This window comes from Arachis hypogaea, chromosome 10 (genome assembly GCF_003086295.3).
Source record: "Arachis hypogaea cultivar Tifrunner chromosome 10, arahy.Tifrunner.gnm2.J5K5, whole genome shotgun sequence".
Lineage (NCBI taxonomy): Eukaryota > Viridiplantae > Streptophyta > Magnoliopsida > Fabales > Fabaceae > Arachis > Arachis hypogaea.
In genome coordinates, this window is record NC_092045.1 from 104,607,479 (window position 1) to 104,629,655 (window position 22,177).

At 30.5% G+C, this 22,177-nt stretch overlaps 1 protein-coding gene across 1 annotated transcript; it reads right to left on the bottom strand.

Annotated features, from left to right (window-relative positions):
* Positions 1-5,026: 5,026 nt before the first annotated feature.
* On the bottom strand, positions 5,027-13,548 carry LOC112716255 (agamous-like MADS-box protein AGL8 homolog). Its single transcript, XM_025768127.3, has 8 exons — positions 13,085-13,548; positions 9,147-9,228; positions 8,091-8,155; positions 7,864-7,963; positions 7,706-7,747; positions 5,704-5,745; positions 5,513-5,613; positions 5,027-5,441 (listed from the first exon to the last, which is right to left on the bottom strand). Exons 1-8 carry the CDS (start codon positions 13,267-13,269, stop codon positions 5,321-5,323), a joined length of 738 nt encoding a protein of 245 aa, XP_025623912.1. The 5' UTR covers positions 13,270-13,548; the 3' UTR covers positions 5,027-5,320.
* Between the last annotated feature and the right edge of the window lie 8,629 nt (positions 13,549-22,177).

Consider the following 22,177-nt stretch of genomic DNA (forward strand, 5'->3'; position numbering starts at 1 on the left):
AAATAGCACCAATATTTTTCTTAATTTCTAAAATTAAGTTTGGTGTCTCCCAGTTAGTTTTATTTTAATTCTTAGAATTCTGTTCTTTCTTCTTTACTTTTCTATTTACCACATGGTGCGTTTAATCCTTTTTGGTGTTTTGTGCTAAGGAAAAATAATGGAGAGAGATCACATGGGTTGCTACTCAAACCCGAGTAGTGATTCATATTATGGTGGATGGAAGAACTATCCAAATTTTGGTTGGCAAAGTCAAAACCAAAGGAACTTCAATGCTCCATGTCCCAACTATCAAGAGCCACCACCTCCATATTCATATCAAGAACCACCATCTCCATATTTATACCAAGAACCACCACCTCTCTACCCATACCAACAACCCTCCTCTTTTTACACTTATCAAGAACCAGCATCTCCCTCTTATGCATATCAAGAGCCACCATCTCCTTATTCATCTCAAGTACCATCATATCTTGAGCTCCTCATGAAAGAATGCCTACATGATATAAAGACAAGTGTCAAAAATATAGAGAAACATGTACAGTCAATTATCAAGTCACAGGAAGAGGAGCGAGAAAATTCCCTCCCGAGAGATATAATGCAAGATCCTATGGAAGAAAGTGAGGAAATCAATCAAAGGAGTTTATACTCCAGTGAACTAGAGAACTTTCCATCCTCACACATGGAAGAAAAAAAAGATGCAAAAGCAAAAGAGGAAGATGCAACCACAAAGGAGGAAGATGCACAACCTCCCATGCCCTTGGTAAGCAATGAAGAAGAGATTGAATTAGAAGAAAGCTACCAAGAGGAAGAGGTTGAAATTGAGTAAGCTTACAAAAAAGTGGAAGAATTCAAAGAAGACACAAGGGAGTGGAGCTTGCAAGACCTCTTCCAAAGCCATCACCATCCAATACAACATTCAAGTGGGTAAAATTCCTATCCTTAACCTGTACTTTCCCACTTGAATATGGGCTACTAGAGACGGAAGGTCAACTTAGAGCTTTTTGTGGCATTAAGAGTAAGAGGAAGATGGTTAGTGGCAAGAGATGTCAAGCAAGGTTCAGTATGGTTGCATGCTCCAAAGTAAAGTGCAAGGATTGGTGTAGAGCTAATTTGAATAGGTCTAGAAGGTTATTTGGATGTCTCTGTGAGAATTCAGATTGCTTGCCACCCGGTGGGAACAATGGTGATCCACAAGAAGACGGGTGTAAAAGCAAGGTTTGGGACCCTGGAATTCATTTCCACAATCAATACTCATGGGGCCCTGTCACTTGCTTCAACTTGCTCAAAGGCATTATGCGCCTAGTTTGGGATCCCGGTAGCCATTGGAAATACAAACATTGGTGGAGATTCCTGGATCAGTACAAGCACAAGCCACCATGACAAGCAGCTCACCACATGTCCAACTTAAGGACTTTAACTAAAAGTGCTTGGTGGGAGACAACCCACCGTGGTATGATCATTCCTTTTCATTCTTAGTTATTTTTTTCGTAGTAGTAGTTTTCTCACTTATTTGATTTTTATTGAGTTCTTACTAATTTTTTGATCATGCAGCTATTTTGGAACAGGAACCGGATATTAAAAAAAAAAAAAAAGAGCACACGACGCGCAAGCGTCGCTGACGCATACGCGTCAGATGGATGTGTGTGAAAAATAAATTTGACAGAGAGTTGCGCAGGAGTGGTGCCAGAATGGAGCTTTTCACACAAACAAGCCCATGGGATCACGTATCCCACGCGTTTGCGTCGTTTGTGATTTTCGCCATCCACGTAGGCGCGCCAATGACGCGGACGCTTGACCTGCAAAATCAACGTAAAAAAGTGTTTGGGCAGAGAGTTGTGCTGGCTTGGGGAAAGAAGTGTGCTAAACGCACAAAAGTAGTCACGCGTTCGCGTGACTGACGCGTCCGCGTCAGTTGCACATATGGCCATCCACGCGTTCACGTGCATGACGCGAACGCTCGTATGAAATATTGGTTCCTAAGCCATGCGAACAGAAAGTCGCGCAGGCGCGCGGCTGGCTTCGCGCAAATCGCACAAAACCCAGGGCACGCGGACGCGTGCCTGACGCTTACGCGTCATTATGGAAATTTCGCGACCCATACGAACGCGTGCTGCACGCGTTTGCGTCGCTTGCGCCACACTAGTTCGCCGCCCAATTTTCTTTCTTTCTCTCTCCCAATCCTAATTCTCTCTTATTCTTTTATCCTTTTATTTTTCTCTCCTCATAATATTTGTCTCTTCTATTTTCAGTTCTTATTTGTTTGAGGACAAGCAAACCTTTAAGTTTGGTGTTGTGTTTGACACTGCGCTTATTGGTTTTCTGGCACAAAAGGGAGGCGAATTATCTTCACGGAGGAGCACAACCTGAAGAATAAAGCGACCGCTAGGATAACTAAGGTGGTTGAGTTCCTTTCATTTTTATTCCTCCCCTCTTTTTCTATGTTATGTTCTAGTTTTCTGCTATTTTACTTTGTCTGTTGCATGATCTTTTATTAGTTAGAATTCTAGGACTAGTTTTTTTAATTTCTTTAATGCTACGCATCACAAACCTACAAAAAAAGGCAGGCTGGTCTAAAAATTTTATACCGCCAAACTTAAAAAGCTCGCCTAACCCCCACCACCTAATTCGTGGGTTTCGGCGGGACGGGGGGCGTCTCCGGCGGGCCAAGAAATTTTTTTGTCAGGACTTTTTTTTAACATTTTTCTATAATGTTATTGATCTACAAGAGGATGACCATGATAATTGAAGATGTTTTAAGTTATATTTTAGATTATGTTTTATATTTGATTGATTATAAACTTGAATATGTTTAACTATATGTTTTGGATAATGTTTTTTTTTTTGCTTTGGACAATGTTGATTTTATTATTTTGTTTCAAAAAACTTAGTTTATGATTATGTTTATTATATATTTATCATTATAAAGACTTGAATGTTTGTGAATTTAGAAATTATAATTTTTTTATATTTTTAAAAATTATAAATTTATTAAAATACCTATGAAATTATATATATTGTTTAATATTTAATGGTTTATAAAAAAAAGAGATTTTAAGCCTACCAACCCGTCAGAGGTGGAGGAGAAATTCAGGACCGCCTCACTAGGCGGGACAGGAGGCCAACCCGCCAGATAACGAGCTTTTAGCTAGACGGGGCAGGCTTTCCCGTTTGTCACCCCTAATCGTGATTGAGTCACATCAATTCTTAAGTAATAACAATTGAAAAAATGATTAATTTAAGGAGAATATTTACATGATGACATTTTCACATAAAGTGACATTGTGAATTATTAAAAAGTTTAGCCAAACATATCAAATTATCTAATAACTCACAATGTTATTTTCATGTGAAAATGTCATTATAAGAGTTAGGCATGGCAAAAATTCCCGTCAGAACAGATATCTGCGGGGATTTACTCGACGAGGAATAGATATGGGGACGATTTTTTACTCGCGGGGATAGGGAACAAGACCCGTGTAATAAATGGGGCGGGACAGGAATAGAGATCCCCGCCCCGTGGAGACCCGTTAAATACATGTATATATGAAAAGTCTAAATTATCCTTACTATATATATAACATTATTCAATAACCCTAGCCATCACTCCCCATTCCCCAAATTAAAACTCTTCACTCTTTAGAATTTAGATCTTCACCCTCATCCTCTCCTCTCCTCTCCTCTAAGTCCTCTCACAAACGCATGCATGGTCACCACCGCTAACCGCCACCTCCCACCGCCCTCAGTCCCTCATTGCCACCTGTTGAGGTCACCGTCACGCTCACCGCAGCAGGGAGTGTGTCTTCGCATTAGAATCTCGTCGAGTCTTCTCGTCGTCTGCTACCTCCTACTCCTCACCGCCAAAATCCTCCCTTCTCACTCTCGAGGTCACTAGTTACTGAGACAGCAACGTTGCGTCAGAGACTCTTTGCCATCTTCGCAATTTTTCATCTTCGCATAAGGGTCTCTTCGCCGTCAGAGCGTGTTCATCGTTTAGCAAGATTGTCAACCTCTTTCTTGTCTTTGCGTCAGAGTCTCTTTAAAGTGATTTTGATTCTGTTAGTTTTGATTTATATTTCTGATTCTGATTGCTGTGATTTTGATTACGTTCTGATTATTGGAATACTGATTATGTTAATTATTTGATGTGATTTTGATTCTGTTAACCTTAATTTATATTTCTGATTCTGATTGTTGTGATACTGTTTATGTTAATTATTTGCTGTGATTTTGATTCTATTAATCCTAGATATATTTTCTGATTCTGATTGCTATGACTTTGATCGTATTCCTTGGCTTAGACAGGACATTTAGTTCATGTCGCTATTCCAGATCTCCAACAGATACGAGATTTCCGTTATCCGTCATGGGAATGGGACGAGGACAGGAACAGGTAATAGAAGCGGGGGCGGAAGGCATGTCTCCACCCCTATGAAAACCCGTTGTCATCACTAAAAGGAATATCCATCTTAATTTAATTTATTATTATTATTTTGTCAGATAGATTAGAGAGTTCTTGCCTTCACTAGACATTCACACACCCAACACTTAAGGATTTTAATCCACTATTTGATCTTTGCTAAATTTTAAATTTGGGTGAAACATATTAAAAGACACATCATTTGTCACCTAAATTAAAGTCTCAATTGTATTCATTATTATCTTTTAAAAATCAATTTAAATATGGTGATCTTTCTATAATTAAAATGATATACAAATAAAGAAGCATTTTGATTCAAAAAAAGAGTATAACACAAACCCAAAATAGTTTCATGAACCCACTATGGCAAAAAGCCACGCAGATCTTAATCCACTAAAAAATACGCACCCAACATAATTGGAAGAAAGAAAATTCAAACTATTCAAACTATTCAATTGGTTAAATCATATGCCTGTTAATATGTTGTAACCGAGTTCAACCCTTAAGTATTATGTGAGTGAGTATGTAGTGCAGATGTGTTGTAATATTTAGAATTGGGGATTGTCCAATCTACTTTACCAAAAAAAAATTAAAAAATAAAAAATAAAATAAAATGAAGCTAGAAACCTATAAATTATATGTATTTGTATACAACTTATAGACATGTATGTATGTCATGTAATTTACCAAGTACCTTTAAAATTAATAAGAAATACAGACATTAGACACACTAACACACACATTATTATATTTTAGGTAATTAATTAATTAAAGTCATCAAATGAGATACACCACATAACAAATTAGACATTTTACATTTTACAATTTTCATCAAATAAGGTAGGTTTCTTTTCCAAATCATATATATCCATCATATATGTTGTGTAACACCTTTGAACAATTCTATTCATTTGTAGGAGGAATCATCCAATTGGGAAGAAGGATATTAGCACTAGCATTAGTTTGGATACCTTCTTCATTATCATTATCTTCTTCATTATCACTTCTATCTTGTGGCATTCCTCTGCATATATATTGATCAATTAATATTTGAGTTTTCATTCAATAAAAAGCCATTAATCCTATATTGCTCACCTAATATTCAAGTTTTCTGAGGTTTGAGGTGCAACAGTATAATTATCTTGCAGCTCCAATTGATGAGTCTGTTCTGTGGTAGCTTTTTCTTTTCCCTTGATCTAGTTTTCACTCAATCATATATATATTCAAATTCAGTGTAGGATTTGAAATTCATGTATATAGTCAAATTTGAAGGAAAAAATTGTTACCTTCTTAGCTAGTGAATTGTTTTGTTCATTTAGAGCTTTCTCCTGTTCAATATTGTATAACATAAAAATGTAAATATAATAATAAATTAAATTGTAGACTAACGGAAAAAAAATAATGATGTGTGTCCACATTGGCTGATTGGAATTTGTTTTCTACAATAAAAATAAAATACAAACATCTCTTAAAAGTTAAAAAGATAATAATAATTATAACGACAACATCACAAGCATCTCTCATTAGAAAAGAAGATAACCTTATTAATTACATTCAAAACAAAGATTAATAGTGAAGGTATAAATAAGATTTAGTCAAAAGGAGAAACTGAGACTTTGTTCTGTCACTACTTTTAGATTATATTATATTAGTGCTTAAGGTATAGTTAATCCAATAATTTGAATGTTCATCTTTGATAGCTTGGTTCAGTAATTGACTTGCTAAATTCTAAGTAGCTTTACATGTGGTGATTTTCAATAAATCCTCACAGTACTTTGATTTATGATTTTGAACTTCTCTTTTTGTAGTTTGATTCTGGTTGATGTTGGAAAAGGTTGTCTAATTTAATTTTGTCAATGTTTTCTAATAAGAAAATTGGGTCATTTACACCTTTTGCTCACAACTTTATAAAATTTTAATTTTGTTAATAATACTTAAAATGATCTCAATTTCATATTTAATGATTTTGAATTATTTTAAGGTTATATTTAATATTTTTAAATTAATTTTGTCAAATATATACCGTTATATATAGCCAGTGGCATGACAATTGGCCATAGAAATATATTTGATAACATTTAGAGATGTTAATTGTTAAAATTAATTAAAACAAGTTACACGTCAGAGATAAAATAAAAATTTATAAATATTTGAGGGTTTAAAAATATATTTTATTCTAAAAGATTTTGTTAATTTTTTCAAAATGCATACTTTTTTTCCACTTAACTTTTTGAGGCAATAATTCTTTCACTTGGCCATCAAAAAAGTGTTTGGCTCTAATTCTAATAATAACTTTTCTTGGAAGATTTTGAGTTGAGATTTAATCTCAAAATAGTTTTGGACGTATATATTTGATTTTTTTTCCCTAATATTGAATTAAGGCCCTAATATTGAATTAAGGCCAAATTTCAGTCACCACGACCTTATCATGTTTTGGGATTAATATAAGTCTTGAAACTTTATGTGTATATCCTTCTGCTTTTCTCTCAAAGTAATAAAGCAATTTTTATAATACTGTAGACTCTCTAGACTATAAAAAATATCCAAAAAAAGTAAAATTATCAATAAAGAAAAATACCAGAGAGCCGACAAAATTTATTATTATTGGTCAGCAGTTAGCTATTACTATTTAAAAGTGTAGACTAAAATATGTTGTTGAATTATTAGAATAAAAAAATTAGGTTAATAACTAAAAATAACAAATAAAAATAATAAATTTTGCTGGTTCATGAACATTTCTCTAAAATATTTTATTAAATTTTCAATTAGATTATTCTTATACTGTTTTCTTTTTAATTGGGTTCCTACACTACTTTTAATTTTGTAATAATGTCATTTTCATATTAAAAATGTTAAAATTAATAAAATATTTTTCCTAAAATACATACGATCAAATATCTAATTAAGTTTTAAATTATGAATACCTTCAATTTACAAAAAAAAATATTCAGTTAACTTTAACATTTTTTACTTTAAAAAGGATCTTATAATTATAAAATTAAAAACATGATAGGAACCTAATTAAAAAAAATACAGAAACCTAATCGAAAATAAAACTATACAAATAGAATAATTAAACCTTTTAAAAAAGCTATTTAACAAGAGTCATAGAAGATTGTTTTTGTTTACCAAAAATGATGATCAAACATTAACTTTAGATCAGTTTTAGTGAACAAAGACAATCATATATAACTGTTGGTGAGTTTCTATCTTCTATAGTTATGTGTATCAACATTATTATCTTTTGTGTGTATTCTTTATAATTAAATAAAAGCAAACAATAATAACCTTTTTCTGAAGCAGTGAGATATTCTCATACATGATTTGATTCTGCAAGTTACACATGATAAAACAATCATCAGAATTACTGAATATATATGATATTCAGTTCAATGTTCAAAACAGTCAAATTAAAGTTGCTTCCATGGTTTTAATTTATTAATTACCTTTCGTGATCGAATTTGTTTGAGAGCAGAATCAAGCTGTTGTTCTAAATTCTGAAGTTCTCTCATACTTAGGCCTTGAAGATCTTCACCCATAAAATGCCTGAAAGAGGGAAAAAAAATTAGCATAAACACAGATATATATTATACTAATTACATACATACAACAAAGGAAAAGATTTTTAAACCCTTGCATTGAATGTATGCACTTAATTATTATTATTTGATACCTTTGATTCCTTTGTAAGACTTCCACCCTTGCTTTGAGCTTTGCATGTTCTAAAGTCCAGTTTGCCTGACACCAGATATCATAAATTAATTATAAAATTGTGAGAATTGCTATATATATATATATATATATATATATATATATATATATATATATATATATATATATACACACAACAAGTTGAAGTGGTTCATGAGTAGAGAATTTAGATAATAAGCATTTTTTATTATATACATACATATATACCATATATCATTATACATGATTTTTCGGTGATGTATATACCAAGAAAAAGAATTTAGGGAACGAAAAAGTAGTATACCAGAATTTGGTTAACTACTGAACTTATAAAAATAGAGAGAAAAATGTTAATCTAAATATATTGTCAACCATTCATATATTATTATGTGTAATTTGTGTGATGCTTTTTCATTTCACAATATTTGTCTAAACCAAAAGCCACATAGATCAAAGAAAACAACATAAAAAATAATTGGTAATAATGGTACATGAAAATATCTATTATTAGCAGAACTAATACTATATTTATTCTATTTGTTAATTATATATAATAAAAGTAGGAGTATAAATAGAAAAATTAAATTATAAATAAAAAACATATTTTAAAAAATATAAAAAATAAAATAAATTATATATAAAAATGTTATGTACACACTAAAAATTAATTACTATATTTTGTGTATAAATATATGTTATTAATTATTTTTTATATATATTTTGTATTTAAATATATATTTTATATAAATAACTAATTTAATGACTGATTTGTTATGTATGCGTTATATGCTAGAAACATATATTGTTATAAATAGAAGGAGTAACTGTATGTTACAAAGTTAAACACTTTGTCTAAGAGTAAAACATGAGTGAATAATCAGAAAAAAATAGAGATATATCATATATGTGAAATATCTTAAATGCACTTTATATGAACTTAGTGTATCATAAAAATAATTAACATAATTGAATGATATTGTTTTAAATGAAGAAGAATATAGTATTTAATTATATCATTATTATTTTCAACATGGCCTACATTTGGTCCCTGAGCATTTGCCACAAGCTGCTGTCTCTCCGCATATGAATACCTTTCATACCTTTCAATTATCCTCTCCATACTGTTCACAAGGGAAAAAAAAAAGCAAGCAAAATGAGCAAATTAAGTTGAAACATTATTCACACAGAAATTTTCTTCACTTGCCACAAATACATGAGGCATCTTTTAGACTTTTACTATGATAACATAAGCAAAACTGAGGCAGTATCTTGACACAGAAAAGGGACAAAGACAAATAATCACAATATTTTGAATGTCATATTTTAATTTTAAACTTTAAAGTAAGAGGTCTATTATCTATATATAGTTCCTCTCTAGTATATATTTTAATTAATTAATCTATTTCAGATCGATATGAGATTCATCTCCATCCCATACTTGATATCCAAATTTCTCATCAAACATCTTACTCAATAACAAAAATAGTTCATGAATATTAAATAAATAAATACAAGAATAATGAATGTTTTAGAAATAGGTTATAAATATTGTCAAGTTTAATATATTTTTTTTTTTGAAAAAACTTATTGAGAACTCGCAAATTATAGTGTTCCATATTTATTTGATTTGCAAAGTATAGGTGTAGTATTTAGTTATAGCAATTTGCAATGAGAGAGGGATAACTGTTTCTATGAAAGAATTCAAATATAAATACATATTCATTAATATTTTAGTTTTTGAATAATTAAATTTGTTACCGTAAGTAAAAGATTGTAGAAAAAAATCGATCGCATATTCATATACAAATGCAGTTGATTTGGTGATATAAATCAATTAATGATTATTATATATCCTAGAATGCTGAGACACTTCAACTAAGAACGTTTGATCTTATTCATTTAATAAATTATCATCTATTAAATTTTTTACATGTAGCATAGATTAAAAAATATTATTATTATTATTAAAAAATATTAAATTTTTGCTATTTTTGAAACCATTACTCTAGCTTTGAATTTTTTTTAATTTGTATACAATTTAAATTTTTAACAAAAAAATTTATTAAAAGATTATTTTATCTTTTTATTTTTTTTTTAAATTTTATAATATTATATTCTACTTCCATTTCATTATTATTTTGATATTTTTATTTTTTATGAGTTGAACTTTTGTTTACAGTTTTTTTTTTTAATAATTTCTTTTTTTAGATTTTTGAATATTTATATTTTAATCTACCAATTTTTATTGGTAATTATTTCAATTTTTAGTGTAACAATTCTTATTCATTTTTTAATATAACTTATTGTAAAATTGAGATTTTGAAAAAAAATCATTTTGTATTGATTTAAAAAATTCAGTATCATTTGAATTAATATTTGTTAGAATAATTAAGTTTTAGTCTATTATTTTAGATAATTTAATTATTTTTTCTTTTAAATATTTTAATTTACTTGTTGATTTAATTTTATTCGTAGTTTATATTTTTATTATTAATTCACATTTTTTAAAATACTTTTTTTAATTGTGGCTAAATATACAATTTTTATCATCTTTATAAGAGTGAAAACTATCCTATAGATAAGAATATTGAAGCTGAACAAGGAAAAGTGTTTTTGAATCAAGGACAGCCATCTCTCTGGAAATAATTTTTCTCAGAGTGATAATGGTTATTTAGAAAAGTGCACCTGCTTATTAATCTTTAAGTCCTTTATAATTAGTTAGATTTTAGGATCAACTTTGTCATTTTTCCCCTCTTTACTGTTATTTGGGCAAACTTTATTTTTAATTTACCTGACAACTACTATACCCTTTTATTTAGGCAAACTACTACTTTATATATATATATTCTGTATCTCTGTCTCTCTCACACAACTATAGTAGTTAAAATTTTGATTTAATTCTTAAAATTTTTTAATATTATGATTTTAAATAAGTCAATTAATTTTATAAAATTTGTATTAAATTTAATAATTTTATGATTTAAATTTTATTAAAATTTTATGTTTTATATACTTAATTTATTTTTTTAATTTTATATAAAATCTCGATTTTCTCTAATTGGGCACAACAATTTGAAGAGTAGTTATTAGCTATGCATGTCATTTAATTTATTTTGTGTTTATGGAAAAGCTATGTAAATAAATGACCTCCATCAATATTAACTCACAGTTAGACATCATATATTGATCCACTTAAAAAATTGCAGAGTAAACTCGATGGTGACAAGTAAGAATATATAGGTTATACTCCTTTAATCTATTGTGTGCTTAGCTGGATAAAATGTTGGTGGGGAAATTGACACGTAAAAGTGCTAGCTTAAGTAGTGATTTGTTTTAACCAAAATTAATTAACTTAACATTGGATCCTAATCTTTAAGAATAGTAGTAGTTAGTCCTGTCATTGCTCCTGTAGAGAGTGCTATAATATATACTCGAGTATGCTCTGATTTTTGTTGCAATTTGATTCGCAGCATCAACAATCTTGTCAGGCAGTCAGCTTTCTGTTATATTTCTATTCCATGCAATCATATTACATCAACATAAATTAAAAATCAATCATCAACTAATCAATATATTTAATATTCATAAAAAATATAATTATTTTAATAACAGGTTAATTTATTAAAAATATATATAAATACATACAAATAAATAATAGTTGATTTTAGTATTTAATAAATATTTTTTAATATTTACCGTCGACAAAAATGAGTAAATACATTTATTAGAAAAAATATGCGTGTTAACTAAAAAATTCCTTAATATATTAAAAAAATGTTTGTCTAATTTTTTTAATTCATTATATTATTTTTTTTAACTCCGCGCTCTAATACACCTGCGAAACATAACCAATTTTTAAGTCCGGATAAAGGAAAAGAATTATGTTAAGCCTTCGACAACTAACATAAAAACTTAGTCGAATCATATTTATTTCACATACTATCTTTTAATTCGACAAATAAAAAATTAATCTGTCAAAAAACTAAATTCGATTTATCATTTGATAATATGTTATTGCATGTACAAAACAGAATTCAAACTCTTAAAATTCGTTTATGTGAACGAGTGAGTTAATCACTCGACCAAACTAAATTATTATTTTTTTAACTCATTATATTGCTAATCCTATGATTATAAAATAGAGCAGAAGTATTTTGAATTAACACGACGAGAACAATAAATACCAAAACAAAAAAGCAACATAATAATTATTCAATCACTATTTTCTAAGAGTATTGTCATGGTGATTGGTCACTTCAGTTATGCTTCTTTCGTTTATGTTTGTGTATGAGGCAGTGTGCTATGTCAGCGAGGGCTGTTGGTTTTTAAGAGATAAAAAAACACGTACGCTTTTTCATGGCCATGTCCATGAGAATCTGTACGGTACTTATGACTTCAGTTCTCAGAGGGTATCTTTAAATTTTCTATTAATAAGATTTCATCATCCATGACCTTTAATCTCCGCTATCTCTTCCTCCCCTCCTAAATTCACTTTTCATCATCATCGTCGTCATCATGTTAACCCAGATAACTTACTCTAATAAATCTTTAATTAGTAATTAATTAATTAATTACATGTGAGCTACTATAGCCCATGTTGCCAATCTTTTCACACTTACAATTGCATCAAACACCATTACTCGCCAATAGCTACTAATCCAAATTATCCACATCCCGGTATTAAAACTTTGCATATTGTAAAATATTTTATACAATCATGTATGTTAGAATATATTTAGGATGATATATATTAATATAATGTCTAATTATATCTCATACCAATTATATGCTTATTTAATTTGATATTAAATTATTTTTGTTATTATTAGGTTGTATCCTAAACTTATAAATAGGTATTCTTCATTGAATATGGATCTAGCTTATTCTTGAGTTATTATTATAAATATAATTGCATCTAATCTTTTGTATAATTATTCATCCCACGAATATAAAGAGTAGTTATTTTTACTGACATACCAGGAATCACTAGAGAACTGAAAGAGCTTCCCTTTGGTAGAGAAGATGATGAGAGCAACCTCGGCATCACAGAGAACTGAGATCTCGTTAGCCTTCTTAAGCAAACCAGCTCTCCTCTTAGAGAAAGTAACTTGGCGATTGATCTTGTTCTCTATCCTCTTCAATTGCACTCTCCCTCGCCCCATTCCACCAACAATTCAGCACCAGAACTTTGATCAAACACCTTGTGTGCGTAACGCACTGACCTAAGAATTTAATCAAACACCTGGTGTGCAAAGATCACAGGAACGGTTCAACGTACTGCACCGACAAAATTCATATGATAAGTTTAATTTCTTTCAGTGGAAGGTAGTGCTTGGGATTTTATCTGTGGGATTTGGAGCTTAGAAGAAAGAAGAGGAAGAAACAACAGAACCATATAGGTCTTGTTTGTTAGAGTGGCAAATTAGGTAATAAAATATGAGAAGACATGATTGGTTAGGAATATAATAATATTTTAGGAGAAAGGAGAAGTGGTTTTGGGAAACCGGTGTGGTTTCGTCAAATGCGTTGTCGAGTTCTGATTCGTTGGAAGGAGTGTTAGGACGTACGGTCACCGTGTTGCGTGGGGTCCACACTGTTTCTCATACCGTCTTTTGTTGTGTCTTTATGAACGATACTTTCAGTAAAAAACTAAAAATATATTATAAAATAATTAATAATTATTTTTGTTAATACATGTTTTAGCAAAACTCTCAAGAATAATCAACGGTTGGTATCTTAACATGCTTTCCTTTCACTTAATTTGTGGTTTCAGGTTTCTATCAATTTTGAGTATTATAAAAAACTCAGATTAACTTAGGCATGTTTCTTATTAAATTTCACATGTTTGAATAAGAAGATTGGGTCTAAAAATAAATTTAAATCAATATCATGCAAATTGTAATTATTTTATTCAAATTAAATTAAATTAAATAATAAAATCAAACTGTTACTATCTAAATTGTATTAAATTATATTATTTTATTTTTAAATTTTACTTTTGATATACTTTATCGGTAGAATTCTAAAATATATCTCATCTATATTTTAAATAAAAAATGAGCATATTTATCTTTTATCTAGTGTAAATAAGATAAATAATAGAGTATAAATATGTAAATAATTTGAAGAATTCATATAAGTATAAATATAAAATATAATTTATTAATTTAAAAAATCCTTGTCACTCAATTTAATTATAATTTCAATAATAAAAAATGACAACTAACAAAATTCGTACATAAACTTTTGTTGTTTATTTGCTACACAACAATAATCAAGAAGCTTTAAAATAAAGAATTAAGATAAAATTTAAAAGTTTATATTTATTATTTAATAACTGAACTTTAGTTTAGTAAAATTTTATGAAAAAATGCTTGTCCTTCTCAAAAACAAAATCACCTCATTTCATATTTTATAAATAAAAAATATATATTTTTATTTGTATTTATTAAAATTAAAAAATCTAATATAATTTTGTATAGTAATAAATATTCAAATTTATTCTTAAATTATTGATGCCAAATTCCATTAACTATTAAAATTCTCTTATTTATATTTATTATGGTAATTTAAATTTTAAAAATATTTTATCAAATATAATTATTATTACTTATTTTTATTGAAAATTATTTTAGTTTAATTATCATATAAATGCTAAAATTTTTCAAAAATTATCTTTTAAAAATCAATTTTAATAACATATTTGTGAATACAGCAATAATAGTGGTGTAAATATTAGATTTTTTATTTTAATAAATAAAATAATATAATAATTACCCAATTAAATAATTTTAAAAAAATTTACCGAAATCCACTCTCTTTGCTTATCTCGTTTACAGTGTAAACAAGATATAAGAAGACAAATTACTAGTTGCTATAAAAGGATGTGTAACCCTTGACCTTCTCCACACACATTTCATATCTTTTTCTATCTCGTTTTTCTCACAAATACAAAGCAAGAATGGCCAGTAACAACGTATACATAGTTGTGTGTTTATCCTAATTATTGTACGAGAAATTACGACAATGGGATGACGTTTGAGTGTGAGAATATGATATTTTTGCGCACTCAGCGTGTAAGTACGTTGTGGGAGTTGAAGAGTTTGATATTGAGCAACCTCGGTGGTACAGAAGCAAGGGAGGTCGGAAGGGTGGAGTATAGGTTGCTAGCACCCATGGGTAATGGAGTTTTTCGGTTTCGACTATTTCAACTTCTAGGGGATGAGCATGTGCGACTCATGTTTGACATCCATGGGAGGATCATGGTGGAACAGGTGATGGAGCTTTTCACCAAGGTTGGAGATATTGGTTGTGGTAGTTCTGTACACTCGACCTATATACAGGAAGAACGACCTCTCGCACCACCACCCATTCATGTCGCCATTACACTGGATGAGGCGGAGGAGTGCGACGAGGAGTCAGACGAAGAATACATGGTGGATAGTGCCGACAGTGATTCTTCCTAAGGGGGCGATGATAAAGAGTTTGTACCGGAGATGCCTGCCCAGACTGTGGTGTGCTATGTCTTGCCTCCACCTCACCTAACTCTGGTGCTATTAGTAGTGCCAAGTCACTATCATAGTTTAGATCTGGACGCCATGCATGAGAGGACTCCGTTTTCTGACATGGGAGAAGAGGATTACAACCTAGATAGTAGGGTAGAGTTTCAGGTCGACCACAGGTTCAAATGCCGAGAGGCAGTCCTGTAGGTTGTGAAGAACTACAGTATTCGCAAGAGTACTGAGTACCAGATGATCGAATCGGACCGATTAAAGTACCATGTACAGTGCCGTCAAGTTGCGAATGGGTGTCAATGGAGCCTCCGTGTGGCCCTTAGGCAGAACCTTGGATACTGGTAAGATCAACTTTAATAGTACTTTTGAGTACTTCTGTGCGATATATTAAGTAGGTTTGTGATATGGCTGAACCAATACTGTTTTGTTGTGTTAGGGAGGTTCGGAGGGTTGGTGGAGCGCACAGTTGTTTAGCATCCACCATGTCTCAAGACTGTCGTCAGTTAGACAACAATCTCATCTGCAAGGTCATATTGCAATTGATACAGTCCAACCCCTCCGTCAGCATTTCGGTGTTGCAAGGTGCGGTCCACACCAGCTATCACTTTAAATCCTCATACAGAAAGGTGTGGATGGCGAAGCAGAAGACAATTGCACAGATCTACAGGGATTGGAAAGAGTCATACAACAAGGTACCGAAGCTGCTTCAGGCACTGCAGAGCCCCGTACTACGATGGACACCTTCTGGTCTGCGACTGTAGCATGTTCGACAAGGTATTTTGGGCTTTCCCATCATGTGTCGAGGTGTTCAAACATTGCAAGTCGTTTGTTTCTGTTGATGGCACGCATCTATATGGCAGATACGGGGGAGTGTTGCTTATTGCAGTGGCACAAGACGGGAACAGAAACATCCGTCCTATTGCTTTTGCCATTGTGGAGTCCGAGAGCACCAAGTCATGGTCGTTCTTCCTTACTAATCTGAGACACCATGTCACCCCACAAAAGGCCTACTGATTATCTTCGACAGATCGCAGGCCATCAAGGCCGCCCTCAGCTCCAATGATAGTGGTTGACATCCCCCTAGAGCGTCCCATGTTTACTATATCAGACACATGGCTGTGAATTTCAGGGCTCATTTTAAGTCCGCCAAGGGTAAGAGATACCTCATAAAGGCTGCTTATAGTCCAAGCAATGCTGGGTATGAGTGGTACATGACCTGGTTATTTCAACAACGAGATTTGGTTGCAACACTGCGACAATGGGCGGCGGTTTGGTCATATGACGATAAATTTATCAGAGTACATCAATGCAGTTCTGAAGGGGACCCGATACTTGCTGATTTCAGCCATCATGCGCATCACGTACGAAAGGCTACAGAAGTTGTTCGTGACGAAGGGCAGGAAGGCGCAGTCACAAATGGCAGCTGGAAACCGTTTCTCCCAGAGGCTCATGACAGCCATTGAGAAGAATAGAGAAGGCATCCCGAAACTGCGTGTCACTCATTGTGACAGGCGGGCCTCTGTATTTGTTGTGGAAGAGTTAGAGCTAGCCGTTCGAAGGTTGGTCGCAAGGTTCGTTTCGCGTTCGGCTATTAGCGGGTACGTGTGACTGTGGCCTGTTTCAGTCTCTCCTCTGTGTTTTTTTATTTGATTCTTACACTTTCCTGTAAATAAATATTTATTTCTAAGTTAAAGAGACTTCCAATTCAAAACATATTTACATCCTTAATCACATATTTTTGAGACAAATATTATTCAATTAATTTTAACATATATGCAACTACCTAAACCTAACTATAAGATTATAAGTCGTTACAACCTACAACAACTAAAATAGAGTTTGAAATTAACAATTACGTAGTAACAACCTACCACAATTAAATAGAGTTCCAAAATTCTACCAGCGACTTATTCCTAATGCTATACACTATACTCCAGGTTTTTGCAACTACCCTAACCACGACTACATACAAAAATATATCTATATGGGATTGCACAAATTTTACCGGAACAGGACTAACTTCAAAGTCGGCTGCCCCAACGTAATGCAAAGTCTCATTCAGCCTGTTGATGTCTGCATCGGTTTCTGCCTGGCGTGCCATCGCAATATATGTCGATAATATGGTCAGAAAGGGGTGATAAAGAAGAGAAAGTGGTTGACATAGTCAATCTGGAGCCTAGCAGTACGCTGTGAACGACATATACTTATAGGCGTCGACATGCCTTATTTCGTTTATAGTATAAACGAAATAAGTAAGGAATGAATTTCTGTTTTTTAAAAATTATTTAATTTAGTAATTATTATATTTATTTTATTTATTAAAATAAAAAATCCTGTAAATATTTTATTGATCATTATTCTTTAACATTAATGAAAAGTGAAATGTGTAAAGTGTTTTGTGGGATTAAGGGTTGTAATATGTTTGGTGGGTGGACTATGTTATATATTGTCATTGACTTGCATAATTTTTTTCATTTATTTAACTTGTGAATATATTTGTTTCATGTGATTTAATTAGTATTTCTCAATTTTTATTTAATTTAAGTATTACAACTATTTTTAATACTATATTGATCATAATTGAATGTGTTCACATTAAATAGTTGTTACAATATCAGAATCATATTTAACTGTTCACATTAGCATTGCACTAACAAATGTGAAGACGAAAATTTAGCCAAAAACTAAAAAGTGGTGGATTTAATTAGTATTTTAAAAAGTTAAAAACCAAATTAACTCTTTAAACCAATTCCAAAACACTAAAATAAACATTACCTCGGTACCTCCATTCTTCATATTCTTTACAACGCCCACTTACCTTTTCTTGAAACAACAGTTGAAAATAAGCTTTTATAAAAAGTTATAAGCTGAAGAATCTATAAAAGAAAAGGGTTCCTTTAAAGATATATATATATATATATATATATATATATATATATATATGAAAGAAAAAAACATTAAGTATAATTTAGAATTGCAATTATATATCATGCAAGTTATATCCAAAAAGGTAAGATTTTATATTAAGCTAAAATATATACCGTTAACTTTTTCTCTCTATCTTTTTTATTTTTTCTTTCGGTTTAAAACGGGTTAGGCAAAATTTTTTTACTCCCATTAGTCCCATTTAGTATAGTCATTGATTTTCAAAAGTATCAATAATTGCTTACACATTTTACAAACTTACCTTATTTATGTAAAATTTCCACTTTAGAATCCATGCATATTCTATATTAGCACATCTTCCAAGCTAGCTGGCTAACCATTTTCCTTTTCTTTTCTTTTGGGACGAAACCTAGCCTTTTCAAGAAATTGAATTTATATACAAAACACGCACATAGTTACGAGGAAATTGAAAATATATAGATGGGTGACTTTGAAAAAAATACAAAAAATAATGTTGTGTCCAAAGAAGGAAAAAGGAAAAGCTAGGTAGTACCGCATAAGTTAAGCAAACACCAATTTACACAAAAATAGTGAACATCTGGATATTAAGGTGTTGCTCTATTTTTGTGATAGGCCATTTCATCAGCTGTTTTCACTTCCTTTGTTTGGCTCAAAGGCCAACATACAAGTCATGAAATTGAAAGGCCACGGTATGTGGTGAACAAAAAAATTAAAATATAAAATTAAAAAGTTATTCTATATCTATCTTATGTGATTAAGTGGACCATATCTGTTTGCAAATATATTATATATACAAGTGGCTGTGGCTGCTAACTATTTACTTTCTAAAACCTAAGAAAAATAAATAAATAAATAAATAATTAAACGGCTCCTAACGATTTTACTTTCTAAAACACATGGGCCTTTTTTTACTTCAAACGGCGCCATTTCAGGTGAAAAATGACGGCCATGTCTCAAAAAATAGTTAGAACTAATTTGTCATTTATTTTTATTAAAAATTATGTAATTTTTTTGTGAAAATATACACAGGTTAAATTGAATATTTACACTAAAAATTTTATATATGATAGAATTTTTCAAGGAACAAAAAATATATTTTTAATTTGATTCCTACATGCATTTGAGTCTGAATTTTAGTGCATACATAAAAAAAAATTTCCAAACGTATCTTTTAATTTTGCAAATAAAAAAAATTAATTTATCGTAAATTCAAATTTTATTTAAGACTTTATTATTAATTAATAACTTGTTATATATACAAGATAAAATTTAAATCTTATATTTATTTAACTAAGTTAATAAACTAATCACTAGACGGATCTAAGTTAGTTATAAAATTAAAAACAAATTATTTAGATCGGTTAGAAAGGACATTTGTGGTTGAAATTACAATCAGATATGCGTCTAGTGTTGGAGTATTGTTACATCATACATGTACGCACACACTCTTGTAATCTTGTTGTGGACGACTCTGGACACCTCACGAAGGCGGATTTTTTTTTAATTTAACTTAATTAAATATTTTATTTATTAATATTTATAATTTGAATAATATTTATATTTTTACACTGTTATATATTATATATCTCGGATAAAAGTAGAAGAAAATTAATTACAAAGATTAGACACTATGTATCTGAAATATATAACAGTTTAAAACAAAAATTCAAGTGCACCAAAAATTGGGGTGAGCACAGATAGCGAGTATCTAATTACTTGTCCAAATTCGAATCAAATTAATTAAATTAGTTTTGGAATCAATGGGTAATTGGATCTAATTCAAACCAAACCAATGACCTTTATTACTGATCGGTTCAAGTATCGATTCTAGGAGTGCGGAACCCAAACCAACCCATAAACGTGATCATATATTAATTAAATAAAAAAATATGGCTTTTAGTGAGTTTTGCAACTCGTAACCCTAACACTTTGAAAACTAGACATATTTTTATTACCCTTTTGTATTTAGCTTCTAATGTTTGGATTTTAATGTGTTTTGATTTTAGCTTCTTTGAAAGATTATTCACTAGACTTTTGTATTTAGCTTCTAATATTTCTATTGCACTTTTGTGTTTTCATTAGACAAAGATTATTCACTATTAATATGTTTGGATTTTAATGAGTTTAGTTTTTAATGTATTTGGTGTTGAACATGTTTGGATTATTTCTATTGATGTTACACGTTTATTTTACTTGTTGAATTTTTAAGATAAAAATTTGGTTTTTTTTTTTATGAATTTCAAAGTCATCGGCAGGGACTCCAGAAATGATATTATAGGGGGCCAATAACACATATAATATTAAAAATTATGTAAAAAAATTATATAATATAAGATGTATTACAAAAATATATCGACAGAAAATATATTTTAAAGTAAAAAAAATATGTGTATACTTTTTACTAACGAAGTGGTCGATTTTTCGTATCATAAAATTCACCGATAATGAAATTTGTGTAAAATTTGTCAGTAATTTTCTTTTCAATATAATTAAAAGACAATTAGCAAAAAATTCATCTTTTATTTTGTTTCTAAGTTATTTTTCACAATATTCATAGTTGAAACTTGAAAAAGATCTCTTAATTGTAGTAGTTGAACAGAAAAAATTAATATCAAATGAATAAAAAAGACGGCCACAAGAAGAAAAAGAATTCACTTTATGAGATTTAAAACTTTTTATTTAATTAAAAAATATTAGTAATAATATCTTTTTCAGATTTCTTTAATATTGTTACTTACTTTTTAGATAATAAAAATTATTAATATTTAAATTAGATTAGACTTTTATTTATACTAGACTAAATACTAAATAATTTTTTAAAAAAAAATTAAATTATATACATAATAACTTATTACTATTAAAAAAAGTTGGGGGGCCGAGGCCGCCACTCGCCCCCTTATGTTCGTCCCTGCTCATCAGGTACCCAATTACCTGAACCAAACCAATGCGTTCTTAATCGGTTTGGTTTAGTTCGGATACATGTACAAAAAAATATAAATCTAAACCAAACCGAACCAATTATATTTTAATCGATTCAGTTTTAATTTTATCTTGAATTCGAACCAAACCGACCTGTACTCCCTCCTACTTAAAATAAGTAATATTTATGTGAGCAGTATAAATTTATGATGTTATGCACCCAAAATTAGAGAAAAGATTTTTACGATCGAGCGCAATCGAGATATGTATAATATGATATAGGGTACTTTGCATTTTAGATAACTACATAAAAAAAGTCACATATATAAAGAGTTTAAAGTCTGCAAAACTAATTACAATTCATTTATATCACTACTTTCTCTTCTCTTTTAGTTCATAGATATGACTAATAGTATTTTTTTTTATGATTGTTTATCCAAGTAGAATAATAAAAGGTGGTAAGGAAGGAATGATATTTGAGGGCAGTTTTTTTGGAATGTTGCGCACTTACCGTCTTAATTCTCTAGATGCGCTAAAGAATATCATCCGAACAATATGAGAAAATAGGTTTTAAAAAGGTTGGGAGAGTAGCCTATAAATTTTTATTATCGCTGTCGAATGAAGAGTTTCGAAACAGGACATTGTGAGTTGAAGCTGATGAACCATGTGAGGGTAATGTTCGAGGTGCATGCTAGGTTAATGTCGCAACATATGATGGAGTGGTATGTTG

Bases quoted from the DNA above. Each gene is read 5' to 3' on its own strand.
- LOC112716255 (XM_025768127.3), bottom strand. From the start codon at position 13,269: ATGGGGCGAGGGAGAGTGCAATTGAAGAGGATAGAGAACAAGATCAAT. The intron at 8,156-9,146 runs GTAGGCCATGTT...ATCTGGTGTCAG, and splicing joins CAAATGCTCAGGGACCAAAT to GCAAACTGGACTTTAGAACA. The intron at 5,614-5,703 runs GTAACAATTTTT...AGTGAAAACTAG, and splicing joins ACAATTCACTAGCTAAGAAG to ATCAAGGGAAAAGAAAAAGC.